General features: G+C 43.1%; 1 protein-coding gene across 1 annotated transcript in view; it reads left to right on the top strand.

Moving 5' to 3' along the window:
• Positions 1–15,600, top strand: part of TRIO (trio Rho guanine nucleotide exchange factor) — a 796,191-nt gene that overhangs the window by 339,923 nt on the left and 440,668 nt on the right. The window contains 2 exon segments of the mRNA XM_040431356.1: positions 7,042–7,236; positions 12,449–12,564. Of these exon segments, the coding sequence (XP_040287290.1) occupies positions 7,042–7,236; positions 12,449–12,564 (311 nt within the window).

The following is a 15,600-nucleotide window of genomic DNA, read 5'->3' as shown; positions in this document are numbered from 1 at the left end:
CGCTCTGAGATGAGGAAGCTCGTCTCCTCAGAACTCCCTCAGTGCGCCTGCGCCGATGACGTCTTCTATTTCGGTGATGCCATCGGCGCAGGCGATCGGCGCAGTGGGGTGACAGAAGCCCTTTAACACCTTTCTAATGCTAATTTATAGATGTATGTTCTAGCCACTGATGTCTCTATGCAGATGTGGCATAAATTTGCAATCTTATCTTTAAACGGAACCTGTCACGTTGAACGTGGTGTTTTGTGCTGAAGGCAGCGGGTTATAGAGATAGAGGAGCTAAGCAGGTTATTGTATAATTTTATGGGAAAAAATTCAGTATAAAGCCCCTTTCGCACGGGTGCAATACATGATGTGAACACATAACACCCGCACTGAATCCTGACCCATTCATTAGCGATGTGCTAATGTCAGCAGTAGATAATAGTATGTTTAACTCCCTGCCTGCCGCCGTTCTCTTAAAAAACAGACTTTTATAATATGCTAATGAAGCCTCTAGGTGCTGTGTGGGCATTGCTGCAGTACCTAGAGGCTCGGTCTACTCGCCTTTTTGCACGCCGATGTCCACTTGATTGATGTCCTCCTTCTCCGCATCGTCCTCATAATCCCATGCCTTCGCTGTCCAGTTTAGTATTCATGCAACAATGGTCTTTTGAGACCTAGAATCCCTATAGGGGTCCCTAACTAATGTTAAAATTATATCTTTATTGATTAATTGTTTAAAAGTTTATTTGCAAACACACACTCTAAAGAAGAAAACTCAATTTAAAATTATCAGTGTCTAGTGTTATATGGGATTATTCCGGTTGGAGCAGTGTAATTACATTCACAATTGTTTGGTGAGGGTCCCTTAATTGGTGTATCTCATCCTACCTTTTCATTAGGGTGGTATTCACACTGGTAGTTTATTAAGCTGGTTGTTATCATGTGTTCACATGCAAAGCACTAGTGGAGGTGTCACTCCTGCTGAGATTCTCTACTATTTTACCCCTGTATTCAAGGTGACCATACAGCTAACAATGTTGCTGTCCTTAAATTATTTGTAGCTACTTGTCTCTACTGCAGGGCTACCTCTAAATCCCTAGTCTCTCTCTCTGCTAATCTCCCTAACTCTCTCCCTCTACCAAGGCTATGCTAAGTCCTCTATTACTGTTCATAGAGGTCTCAGTAGCGCTGTGAATGCCAATTTCCCTCACTCTAACACTCTCTGCTACGCTGCTGCTGCCACGTGCTTGTAACAATAAATCCCTGCTCCTAGACACTGTTTAAAAAGTATCACACTATACCACCCCTCCCGACATGTTTCGCCACATGCTGTGGCTTAGTCAGGGGATGTGGGGTATATGTGTGCGCACGCTCACTATGACCTTCCTTTATGCTTTTACAGGTCCCGCCCACCTGTCAAGACTCTCACTTGCGACCAATCACAGTCGCTTCCTCCGGTCAACTATGCGCGGACTGAACCCGTCCGCCGACGTATATCCTGTGCGCTCCCCTCTTCCTCCTCGTCACCTGTAACGCCAGGTAAACAAGGTATATTGCATGAATGAATGGGGGGGGGGGGGGGGTTGCGGTCTATCTATGATGAATGCAATCATCACAAATCTCCACCCCTTCTACTCATCGCACCCCCTCCTCCTCCTCGGTCAAGCTTTAACCCATTCATGCCGCCCAGGCACGTCAGTCTGCCCATATAGTATATTATCCTACAGCTATTGTACATGTTCTGTTATTTTGGGAGGGGGAGGAATGGGAGTTCGTCACCTTTGTTGATAGGTTAAACCACAATGAAATAGGCATGCACTTCACTTTCGAAATCCACCCTAGTCAAATATGTTTTTTGGATCTGTTGATCCAGAAGGACATGGATGGGCAAATCCTAACACAAATATTCCGAAAACCCACCTCAACAAATAGTCTTCTCCACTGGACGAGCTGGCACCCAGTGGCATTGAGGAAAGGAATACCAGTGGGGCAGTACTTCAGAGCCAGAAGGAACTGCGCCACGGAAGAGACATTTAAGAAAGAGGTTGATGAGCTCTATAATCGATTTAGGAGCAGGGGTTACCCACGTAAATGCCTAAAAAAGGCATTTAACCGTGTCAAAAGCATAAATAGGGATGAAATAATATCTCAGGACTACAAAGCCAATCAGAGGAAAGAAGGAAAAGACAAAAGGATTAGATGCATAGGGACCTATGATTGTGGCAATCAACAGGTGATGAAGATTCTAAAGAAGCATTGAAAGGTACTTACCAGCGATGAACAATTGTGAGCTGTACTGCCACCATATCCTAGCGTCACATATAGGAGAGGACCAAATCTTAGGGATAAGCTTGTTCATAGCTTCCTTCCTGAAAGACAGATGATAAATACGAGCTGGTTAAAATCCAGTATTACTGGCTCTTTCCCTTGCGGAAGTTGCACCTTTTGTAAATATTTACCTAGAGTAAAAAAAATTAAAAACCCCATAGATGGACGTGAACATGTGATCAGAGAGTTCTTCAACTGTCGGAGCAGTGGCATTATTTACACCGCCTCATGCAATTGTCCCAAATTATATGTGGGCAAAACCACACAGGAGTTGAGGCGCAGAATATCTGGTCACATAAGTGCCATAAATACGGGCAAAGACACGTCACTATATAGGCATATAACATATGCCCATGGTGGAAATCTGGAGGTTCTAAAATTCTGGGGACTGGAGAAAAAAACTCTGGGACCAAGAAGAGGTAACTTAGATGTTAAACTTCTGCAGGAAGAGGCCAGATGGATATACAAATTACAGACCCTGAGTCCAGGAGGCCTAAATAAGGGTTTTTCATATACGGCCTTCATTTAAATCTAACATAGCACAACAAGAAAGCATAAAAATCCAAAAGTAAAAAACATTATAGTAAAACAACAAACTAGAAGAAACACTACTATAGACCTCGGTTTAAATAAAGATTCACACCACCGTAGGATAGTCACATAGCCAAAAAAGAAGCCAGCCACAGTGTTACTTCGATAGAAGCCAGCAATAGTGTCACTTCCATGGAATAGTATAAAGTATGGTGGATGGACTATACCCTGTTAACTCTGATAAAAAATAAAATAAAAAAGTCTTTAGATCTCTCCCCAACTACAAGTGACCTCACTTGCCCCCTTTGACGTTTGTCCCTACCCAGAGATGAATTATGTACAATAGCTGTAGGATAATATACTATATGGGCAGACTGACGTGCCTGGGCGGCATGAATGGGTTAAAGCTTGACCGAGGAGGAGGAGGGGGTGCGATGAGTAGAAGGGGTGGAGATTTGTGACGATCGCATTCGTCATAGATAGACCGCAACATCCCCCCCCCCATTCATTCATGCAATATACCTTGTTTACCTGGCGTTACAGGTGACGAGGAGGAAGAGGGGAGCGCACAGGATATACGTCGGCGGACGGGTTCAGTCCGCGCACAGTGGAGGTGACCGGAGGAAGCGACTGTGATTGGTCGCAAGTGAGAGTCTTGACAGGTGGGCGGGACCTGTAAAAGCATAAAGAAAGGTCATAGTAAGCGCGCGCACACATATACCCCACATCCCCTGACGAAGCCACAGCATGTGGCGAAACATGTCGGGAGGGGTGGTATAGTGTGATACTTTTTAAACAGTGTCTAGGAGCAGGGATTTATTGTTACAAGCACGAGGCAGCAGCAGCGTAGCAGAGAGTGTTAGAGTGAGGGAAATTGGCATTCACAGCGCTACTGAGACCTCCATGAACAGTAATAGAGGACTTAGCATAGCCTTGGTAGAGGGAGAGAGTTAGGGAGATTAGCAGAGAGAGAGACTAGGAATTTAGAGGTAGCCCTGCAGTAGAGACAAGTAGCTACAAATAATTTAAGGACAGCAACATTGTTAGCTGTATGGTCACCTTGAATACAGGGGTAAAATAGTAGAGAATCTCAGCAGGAGTGACACCTCCACTAGTGCTTTGCATGTGAACACATGATAACAACCAGCTTAATAAACTACCAGTGTGAATACCACCCTAATGAAAAGGTAGGATGAGATACACCAATTAAGGGACCCTCACCAAACAATTGTGAATGTAATTACACTGCTCCAACCGGAATAATCCCATATAACACTAGACACTGATAATTTTAAATTGAGTTTTCTTCTTTAGAGTGTGTGTTTGCAAATAAACTTTTAAACAATTAATCAATAAAGATATAATTTTAACATTAGTTAGGGACCCCTATAGGGATTCTAGGTCTCAAAAGACCATTGTTGCATTAATAAAAATATCCCGAGGGTCTCTAAAAGGGACTTTGTTCAACAGTTTAGTATTCGGCGCAGGTGCAGTGAGTGAAGGACGCTTGGCTACTGCCAGGCAGGCCTGCCGGGGAGGCCTGTGACGTAATTGGTGCAGGCGCAGTGAGGAAGCTTGCAGCAGCTGAGCATCCTTCATTCACTGCGCCTGCGACAAATACTAAACTTGACAGCGCAGGCGCAGGATTATGAGGACGATGCGGAGAAGGACGTCAATCAAGTGGACGTGGGCGTGCCAAAAGGCTAGTAGACGAGCCTCTAGGTGCTGCAGCAACGCCCTCATAGCACCTAGAGGCTTCATTAACATATTATAAAAGTCAGTTTTTTAAGAGAACGGCGGCAGGCAGGGAATTAAAGGGTTTCTACCACCAGAATTACTGTTATGTAGCTGACTGACATTAGCTAATGTCAGCACTACATAACAGTATGCTTTTTACCTTTCTCCCTGCAGCCGTTTTGGTTTAAATAATTTAAAAAAAGCACTTTTATAATATGCTAATGAGCCTCTAGGTGCTATGTGGGCATAGAATCGGCACCTAGAGGCTCCGTCTACTCACCCTTTATCCTGCCCATGTCCCCTGTTCTGCCCTCCCCGCTCCTCTTGATTGATGTCACTGTTCCCTGCGTCGCAGACTAAATCCCGCCCCTGCGCTGTTCACTTCTGTATTCGGTACAGGCGCAGTGAGTGAAGGCCGCTCTCCTGATGCCAGCTTTCTCACTGTGTCGTAGTCGGCGCAGTGAGGAATCCGGCACCAGGAGCGCATCATTCACTCACTGTGCCTGCGCCGAATACAGAAGTGAACAGCGCAGGTGCCGGATTTTGCCTGCGACGCAGGGAACAGTGGCATCATTCAAGAGGGGCGGGCAGAACAGAGGACCTGGGCGGGATAAAGGGTGAGTAGACGGAGCCTCTAGGTGCTGATTTTACGCCCACATAGCACCTAGAGGCTTATTAGCATATTATAAAAGTGCTTTTTTTTTTACCAAAACGGCTGCAGGGAGAAATGTAAAAAACATACTGTTATGTAGTGCTGACATTAGCGCATTACTATTGTCAGTCAGCTACATAACAGTATTTCTGGTGGTAGAAACCCTTTAACAAACATACTGTTATGTACTGCCGACATTAGCCCATCGCTAATGTCAGTTAGCTACATAACTATTTTTCCCATGACAGAAACCCTTTAAGCTTGAAAGTAGACTTAGGGTCCATTCACACGTCCGTTGTTTCTTTCCTGATCTGTTCCGTTTTTTGCGGAACAGATCTGGACCAGATCTGGACCCATTCATTTTCAATGGGTCCTGAAAAAAATCGGACAGCTCAATGTCTGATTTTTTTTCAGGACTCATTGAAAATGAATGGGTCCAGATCTGGTCCGCAAAAAACGGAACAGATCAGGAAAGAAACAACGGACGTGTGAATAGACCCTAACTTGTATTTTATTTTATTTTATTTAAACTCCTGCTCATTCTGGGCTTTGAAGTCAAGGACATGGTCCTATCAGTGATTGACAGCTCTCTCTATGGCTGTGTATGCAGAGATAGCTGTCAATAACTTCCATAGAGAGAAGGCTGTCAATCACTGATAGGACCATGTCCTTGACTTCAAAGCCCAGAGTGAGCAGGAATTTAAATGAATAAAATACAAAAGTTATACTGAATCTTTTCCCATAAAACTATATATCAATCTTCCCTTTAACATGTAGCCTGCATATAAATTTCTGTTTTAATGGTGACAGGTTCCTTTTAATAGCAGATTAAGCTGTATAACAGCTCCATGTCACAAGAAGTCCTAATCACTGCTTTAAAAGTAATGAGTATGACTGTGTATAACACTGGAGCGTGAATGAAGTTTCCGCCCTCTCACAGATCTGAGGTCGCAGATACATCACAGGCTTTCTGCTGTCACATGGAGGACATGTTGATCAGTGCTGACATTGATGGTCAAGAGCCACCTGCATACTGAGATATGCAGACATTACATAGTAAAAAAATAAATAAAAATAAGTAAAATGGATAATAAAAGGCTTCTAAAATGTAAAATGAAAAAATAAAATAAAAATTCATCCTGTATTGGTATCCACATTATTTGGGTCTAATGCTTCCATTTATTAATGTGTAAAATATCTCTCAATCACAGTCTCCTAAGGTTTGCCTTTACACCTACAATAAATATTTTACTCAGGTGCCATGGTCAGTCATTCATCCGTGAAGAAGTCCATAAACAATTCTTGTTTGGTCTGTGTGCCCTTTTTTTTGCAGTCCATGCGACATCCAAAACCAAGCCAGCAAGGTTTTCCCTGCACGCACTGCCTGTCTATGGAGTGAATTATGGCTTTTCTTTGTTAGGCCTCATGCACACGGCCGTGTTCCGCGGCCGAGAGCGGTCCGTGGTAACCCGGCCGGGATTTCTGCTGACAGCAGGAGCGCACGACGTCATTGGTTGCTATGACGCCGTGCGCTTCATGCCACCGCTGCTGTACAGTAATACACTCGCCGCGGAACACGGCCGTGTGCATGAGGCCTTAATCTTCTGTTTGGTCTTTGGTGCTTGTACCAGAAGTTCATCAGGAGTACATGACAATGTTGAAGGAGTCAGGATGTTAAAATCCCTGTACTCTGAATGAAGGTATCTTGATGATGTGACATATTGTACTGTTAATGGCTTTTTAAAGCTAGTGTTTATTTTTTCTTTTAGCAAAAAGTGAAAATAATTAATTTTTTCTCTTTTTTTTAGCAAACTAAAGAAAGGGTAAAATTATTGATACAGCTTGCTGATGGCTTTTGTGAGAAAGGGCATGCTCATTCGTCAGAAATAAAAAAATGTATTTCGGTGCTGGACAAAAGGTATCGAGATTTCTCTGTGCGAATGGAGAAGTACCGTACAAGTTTAGAAAAAGCATTAGGAATTTATAACGACTCCAACAAATCGGTAAGCGTTAAAGTTAATAGAGTAGATTTGTGATACCTGATATTTAGTTTTTGTTTTTATTAGTTAAAGGGGATGGCTGAGATCATTTAAAGGGGTTGACTAGGCTTTTTCATATTGATGACCTACCCTCAGGATAGATTATCAGAATCAGATTAGAGGGGGTCCGACACTCGGCACCCCCTCTGAACAGCTTTAGGAGTAGAAGGCGTGCACATGTGCAGTCTCCATTCTCTCTTCCTGCTCACCGCTGCTGTCCCTTACAGCAGCAGGAAGAGAGAAGGAAAATGGCACATGCGCACAATGCACGCCGTCTCCTCAAACAGCTGATCGTCAAGTGTTGGACCCCCACTGATCTGATATTGATGACCTATCCTGAGGATAGGTCAACAATATGAAAAAGCCCGGACAACCTTCTTTAAGATCTTGGACAAACCCTACATTTGCTTAAAGGGAATGTGTCATTAGAAAATGACCTCCTGTCTAAATCACTTTTTTATGTTTCAAATATATAAAAATAATTTTTGGTGATTTTTATTTTTTATTTTTTTTATTTAAACTAAAACAAAAAATGCTGCAGCTTTTGCACTGGCCACTATGTCTAATAATTGGCTCCACTTCTTGGTCTGTACAGATTACTTTACTGCAGTTAACTCATTGTAATCCTGCCTGTAATGATATCAACTCTGTGGATAGATAAGTCAGGATCCACCATTCACAATAGGTGATTGTCAGATCTTGTCTATTCTTTCCTTGTACAATGTCCTCTTCACCGGTCACAGAGCATGCCTAGAAAACTCTCCCATTGAAGTCAATAGGGTCAACTCCAGACCATTGTGTCTATGGCCCATGGAGCTGCCATAAAGCCATTTTTGTTAATGCTTTGTAAATGATGTTAAAGGGTTATTCCCATCACAGTCAATGGGGGCATATCGCTAGGAGGTGAGACCCGCACCTACAATGAGAACGGAGCAGGGAAATGAACAGAGAGCGCACTGGCTTGGCTATTTCTGTCTGCCCCATAGAAATGAATGGGAACAGGGGCCGCGCGTGTGTGCGGTGTGCTACCATTCACTTCTATGGGAGCAGCGCTTGGTGGTGGACGGACCCCACGAAATCCGGGAACCTCCAGCCACAGCTCTCCCCGCTCCGTTCTCCTTGTAAGTGCGGGTCCCAGAGGTGAGACCCGCGCTCATCAGACAATGGATATGCCCCCATTGTCTGCAATGGGAATTCCCTTTTAAGAACAGCTCAGGCAAGATGGCCCCCCCCATAATCATGTTCAAAAATGTTTAAAAAAAAAAATAAGAGATGTGTTACTATCTGGTTTTAACTGACAGATAACATTTTTGGTGACACATTTCTTTTACGATAAAAAAAAAAAATCATGGTAAACCTAATATAATCTCCTCATGTGTCTGTTATTTACTCTTGTTTTGTAAGATATCACAATTGCAGACCATAGGAAAAAAAACTTGAAAAGCAGTGGATTGTTCTCTCAGGCTGCTACCATGTTTTCTTCACACAATATATCAAGGCAGCTCTCTGTGTATTTTATATAACCAGTATAATCCTATCACCACTCCTCAGTGGTTGTTAGCCAGCTTTCCCAGACTGCAGAATGCCACATCAGCCTGTATATGAATTGGTAATCCCAGTATTGTAAAATATCTATCTGGATTTGTTAGGCTACTTTCACACTCGCGTTTGGTGCTGATCCGTCATGGATCTGCACAGAGGGATCCGTTCAAATAATACAACCGTATGCAACCGTTCAGAACGGATCCGTTTGTATTATCTTTAACATAGCCAAGACGGATCTGTCTTGAACACTATTGAAAGTCAATGGAGGATGGATCCATTTTCTATTGTGCCAGATTGTGTCATAGAAAACGGATCCGTCCCCATTGACTTACATTGTGTGTCAGAACGCATCCGTTAGGCTCAGTTTCGTCAGACGGACACCAAAACGCTGCAAGCAGAGTTTTGGTGTCCGCCTCCAAAGCAGAATGGAGACTGAACGGAGGCAAACTAATGCATTCTGAGCGGATCCTTTTCCATTCAGGATGCATTAGGGCAAAATTTATTCATTTTGGACCGCTTGTGAGATCCCTGAACGGATCTCACAAACGGAAAGCCAAAACGCCAGTGTGAAAGTAGCATTAGTCAGTAGCCAAGAAAAGCAAGGTAAGATTCCTTGTAACATATCCTCATACTAGAAAACCAAACAAAAACAGCCATAAAATAAAAAATTATGTGTGGGAACATAACTAAAAGACCTAACTACAAAAACTACAAATGTGTCATATCCAAAAAGACATAAAATACATAAATATAGTAAATGAAAAGCAGTGCAAATCAACGCTGTGAGAATGATAGCCCCACCGAGCTCTACGTACACATGTATTATATTAGTCCATCTCACTTAAAAATATATAGTTAGTAATATTGAATATTCAACCAGTAATACAGAGATGTAAACTGAATCGCTCACTAACATCAGTGCCATATTAACTAAAAAGTAGTACAAAAATCCAATCCCCAACACTTTAATCAATCAATTTCTAATAGGGAAATGATCAAACCAAACTACTATCGTAATAATCTGAAAATCAGGATGGCCTTCCAGATTTTCGGATTATTATGATAGTAGTTTGGTCTGATCATTTCCCTATTACAAATTGATGTTTAGGATAATTCAATATTACTAACTACTACATTCTGACAGGGTTGATTTGCACTGATTTTCATTTACTATTTTCTATATTTATGTATTGTATGTCTTTTTGGATATGACACAATAAAGAAGGTCTTTTTATTAAATGTGTGTTTTTTTTTGTTTGGTCTTATATTCTCCATACTGTAGCATAGCTAGACAGATTTGTCATTCATAGTCTTTAAAAATCTGAGTAACACGTTATTTGGAGATGTATTAGGGACTACTAAATAATACGTCTACCTAAATAAATCCTTTTCATTCCCAAATAGCCGTAGCTATGTACATTTGTGCCCCCTATATTGTTGCCACTGATGGCCCACTCAGTGTCCCCAATAAAATTCCCGACAGTGCCCCTCAGTAATGTCCCCCACAATGACCCCCCAATAATGTCCATATTAGTTTTTCCCTAGTAATGTCCACCACAGTGCCAGGGAAGGGAAAAAAAAAAACGAATACAGAGTCCCGTTCTCCCTCTTCCAGTCTATGGCCTTAGATGCTGTGGCCGAAATAAGCCCCTTCTCATTCCTAAATATTACCTTAGCCAGGCAGATATGTTAGCGTTTCTGTGTCTTGAAACATGATGATTAAACAATAACGGCAAAGCTGAACTTATATTGATATAGGTGCACACATAAATTCACAGGACACTTGTACAAGTTACCCCAAAAAATAACAAGTTTTGGGTTTAAGACCCCACAGTGACGGTTTAAAAGTAGTAGGATTTTTCTTTACTGATGACCTATCCTTTGGGTAAGTCATCAGTACCTGATCGGTGGGGGTTGACACCTGGGATCCGTGCATTGTATAGCGGCTGTGCTTGGTATTGTAGCTCAGCCCCATTCACTTGAATGGGGCTGAGCTGCTCCTAGGCCTCATGACACATGAATGTGTCATCTCAGGCCTATAAAAAGCAGAGAGAAGGCCGCAGCGCTCACAGGAGGCCTTCTCAAACAGCCTATCGATGGGGTTCCTGGGTGTTGGACCCCCACCAATCAGATACTGAAGGCCTATCTAGAGGATAGAATAGTAGAAATATAAAGTGAAAGCAGCACCAATGTTCCCTCTAGACTCCCTCGCGAATACCTCAGCCAGTCATCAACCATAGATCCCCAGCGGTCGCTTTATATACAGTACCAAGTAGAATAGACTGCAGCATGTCCTTCAAGGGTATTTATTCAAATTAAGTTCATAAAAATGTACAAAAATTGCCAAAGATAGTGCAATGTCTTTCATAGTCTTTCTCAAGCATAATATAGAGTGAACCTTGTTCTCATATAATATAAAAAAAACACCTCCCCTACCACATATAACCAATCATTTGCACAACATACAGTAATTACTTAATCTCAAGTACCGTAGCTGTGTATTCACCAATCAAATACCTCATACAAGTGATCAACATGGCATATAGCCAATCTTTGAAGGTCTCCAACATCGCGCACATGGATTCAACGTTCACAGGATGTAACTGCGCATTTCTCATTCCTAATACTACCCCTTGATCTCTATTCTTCAGTATTCCACAGACGTCTTCTCATCATGTGACCAACTCACAACCACAACCACGTGATCAAAAAATGTCATTCTCCCCTGACCCTGCCTCTCAGGACGCATCCCATGTAGGGGAGATGTTTTTTATACTATATATGAGAATAAGGTTCACTCTATATTATGCTTGAGAAAGACTATGACTTAACTGTAGTCGAAACGTTGCACTATCTGTGGCAATTTTTGTACATTATTCTAATTGGGTCCATAAGAAAGAACCCTTGAAGGACATGCTGCCATCTATTCTGCTTAGTACTATCTAGAGCAGTGATCAGCAACCTTCGGCACTCCAGCTGTTGTGAAACTACAACTCCCAGTATGCTCCTTTCACTTCTGTGGGATTTCAGAGAACAGCCAAGCTAGTATGCATGATTTCACAACACCTGGAGTGCCGGAGGTTGCTGACCCCAGATCTAGAGCATAGGTCATCAGTAAAAAAAAATCTTGGAAACCCCCTTTAAATATACCGGGATATCCCAAAGAATGCCTGAGGATCTCCTCCCTCATAGTCATAGTGCCGACATATATGGAGTCATCCAGAGAGCAGAGACTCCTGATCTATATATGGAGTAGGAGGTTGCAGGCATTTCATTGTGCAGGAGGTGTAAGCCCTGCCCCTCTCCCTAATTTCCTTTTAAATGTGTGAGATCATGTACGTGCACCTAGCCTTTCTGTAGCCGTAGGTGGAAAGGACTGGAGGAAGGAGAAAGTTCATCGTCTGCAAAAGTCTGTCCTAAACTGCTTATTGTTGCTTTTTGGGGAACACCTTGTAGACATAGCTGTGTGTGCACTATGGATCAAATGTATTTGTGTTGTTAATGTTTTTCAGGGTTTGGTATATTTCTTGAATGTTTTATTCTTTTTTTTTTCTGTGACCTCTATAGTAATACAACCCAAAATAAAACTTGTCATTTTCAATTTATGTTTACACACAATTTTTCTGTGCAGAGTAAAAGTCTACAGTTAGACATAATTCCAGGCACTGCACCAGGATGTGAAGTAAAGCTCCGAGATGCAACACATGAACTTAATGAAGAAAAAAGGAAATCTGCTCGTAGAAAAGAGTAATATATTCATTCTTTTATCAGTTTTACATCTCTGTCTGTACCCTCCTGTGTAAATGAGTCTGTTGCCATGAAAGCCAATGGCAGGTGGGGATCCCTTCCTGATACTGGATGTTTTCATTTGTGCACGCGGAGAAGCGACGGTGCGGGGACCAGGAGCAACGTGGGAAGCCAGGTAAGTATATTCAGTGTGAGGGGACCCGGGCATATGGGAGACATTTTTTTAATCTCTGATAACCCCTTTAATGTAATGATACTTTTCAGTTAGTTATCTGTAAACCTGTTTCGTACACCCTCTCTGTCTTGATTGTATTGGCCAGATTATTGCATAGTCATCGTGCGAGCATCATTCTTTAGATAGGTGGGTGTCCCATCTCTGGTACCCACTCCTATCAGTTGGTCATTGTTAGTATACAATGGAAAAAAGACGTCAAAAACTCCATGAAAGAATATCACTTAACCGAGTGCTCCCAAAGTAAAATATCATAATTTTATCCTGATTAAACCCCCCAAAATTGGTGACAGAAACACATTTAGGATTTGGTTGTACAAGTACATGATGAATGGTTCTGCAGCTTTGTATCCATTTTCATTCATAGTGCTGTTTGCGCCAGTCCTGGAGAATTTGCGCACTGTAATGGAGTTTTTGTGGGACTTCAGAGAACAGCCTCACCAAGAAAATAGCAGGAGATGACCATTTAGCTAATTGAATGATTTTCCTAGTTTTATGACGTAAAGTCATGATTTTATTAAAGACACAGAGGCGAGTATTGCATCTCTTCCTTTACTAAATTCCATAGCAGCAAGAAGAGTAACCATGGTAACATAAAGAAACACCCCATAGGGTAACCCCTCCCACCAACCAGTCCATAAATAGGCCCTCCTCAGTGAACTCTTCCTCTTTCTTTGTCCAACTGTAGCACTAACGGACTTCCAACGAGCCACTGGAACCTCTCAAACTGGTGCACTCCAACGGGAGACAATCATAACTCCGATCCAAACTGTGGAGATCGACATGAAACATGACTGCATAGAACTGTATGGATATGCTCCAGGATCAGGGGAGTCAACCTAAGGGAAAATGGAGAACAAAAAATGCGTGGTAATTTCAGAGTAAAAAATCAAGTAAAATAAACAATACCATGACAGTGGCAAGGATTTGCAAAATATACTTTTATATAATTACATATTCTAAAAGGAAACATCACACCATAAATAAAAACTAGCAATACACAGTCCAAAAATAAAAAATAGCAGGAACCCAACAACCCCCGGGAGGGCAATACTCGCCTCCGTGTCTTTAATAAAATCATGACTTTACGTCATAAACTAGGAAAATCATTAAATTTTTTAACAAGACACGGAGGCTCATATTACAAGTTCAAAGCGGAGAAATAACCGTCAAAAAGGCATGAGGACCAGGTCTAAAATAAAAATCCCTAAACGTAGAGGCCCTGGACCAGTCCGCTAGTCTCAAAATATCCTCCAGATGGGCCCCCGAGACTGCCATAGACGTGGCAGAAGCGCCCCGAACAGAATGGGCCGTGAAGACAGAAGTATCGATGCCCGCGAGAGACTGAATCCACTTGACCCAGCGAGACAGGGTAACACTGGTAACTGGTGCAAAAGGCCTGCGAAAGGAAATGAAGAGTTGTGGAGTCCGTGGGACGCAGGGATGCAGTCAGAAACGCGTTTACAAGACACCAGGCAAAATAAAGTGAAGAGTTTCGCCGAAAGCTGGCGTAGCGAAAGATCTGAATTAGGAGGCCAATGAGAAAGGAAGTCAATGACCAAAGACACATCCCACAAAGAGGAGAATCGGGGTCTAGAGAGACTAGAACCTTTGAGCAAACGGCGTACCAGTGGATGCTGACCTGCCGGGCAACCCGAGAAACCCTGATGACGGGAGGAAATAGCAGACCTGTACAAATTAATAGTACGATACGCCTTGCCGTCCTCAAAAAGAGAGGACAGAAACTGTAAAACATCCTCTACAGGAGCCGCAACGGAACCCAGGTTCCGTTCCAAGCACCAGCGAGACCAAGATCCCCAGTATCGGGGGCCCAAGCACTCTCCAGGAGAAATCTAGCTGTCTCCGATATTCCAGCGATGTCCCAGCGACCCCCGAGACCTTGCACGCCAGAAGACGAAGCGAGCCATCCATCACAGGGCTCCAGATGGCGACTAAAATGGTCGCCAATGCGACTTAGAATTGCAAAATGGCGACAAGACTTTGTAGTCTTGTCGCCATTTGCGCCTAGACCCTCCGCTGCTCTGCCGCTTTAAGAAGAACGGGATTTTATACAGCAGGCAGACGGCAATCCAATAACAAAGCTCTGCACAGTACAGAGCTCTGTTATTAGTGAGGAGCCTGCTGATTGGTCATAGTATCCCCGGGCTGCCCTGCCATTGGCTGCTCCTCTCACACCACCCCCATTCTCCCACGCTGAACACAGTAGCAGCTTGCTCTTCAGTCATGAAAACAGGGAGCCGCTCCATGCCGACTGCTCCATAGAACAGGTTAGCTTGAGAAGTTTTTCAGTGCATACCTAACATTCCACAAACAGTCACAGTCACCCCTGCGCTGCCGCTGCTAAAGGCTACTCCTTATGTTTTTACGACCCTGATAACACTCACGGGGCCGCTGCTGGTGCTCCGTGTGAGCTCCCTGCCTGGGCTCACAAAAATTATCTTAATAAGGGAAGAAAAGGGTTAATAGGAGCCCCGTGCTGGTCAAGACACTAAAAAGCCAGTGAACCATATCTCTTTCAATAGTCCGTGCGTGCTTAGTAGGAGGAGATAACCTCCCCTCCTACTCAGCACGGACTTTTGAAAGAGATATATGGTTCACTAGATATTTAGTGTCTTGACCAGCGCAGGGCTCCTATTAACCCTTTACATACTTAACATTAGTAAGTGCCGAGATGACTGATGATCACCTCGCCACTTGCTAATTACTGCTGCTGCCCAGTATCCCCCCGCCTACCTAACTCTCACCTGACGGGTTAATAGCGGCAGATAGGCACGCGCAGTCAT

Source organism: Bufo bufo, chromosome 5, assembly GCF_905171765.1.
Source record: "Bufo bufo chromosome 5, aBufBuf1.1, whole genome shotgun sequence".
Classification (NCBI taxonomy): Eukaryota; Metazoa; Chordata; class Amphibia; order Anura; family Bufonidae; genus Bufo; species Bufo bufo.
Note: the sequence above shows the minus strand (reverse complement) of the source record. Positions and strands in the feature narration are given on the sequence as shown.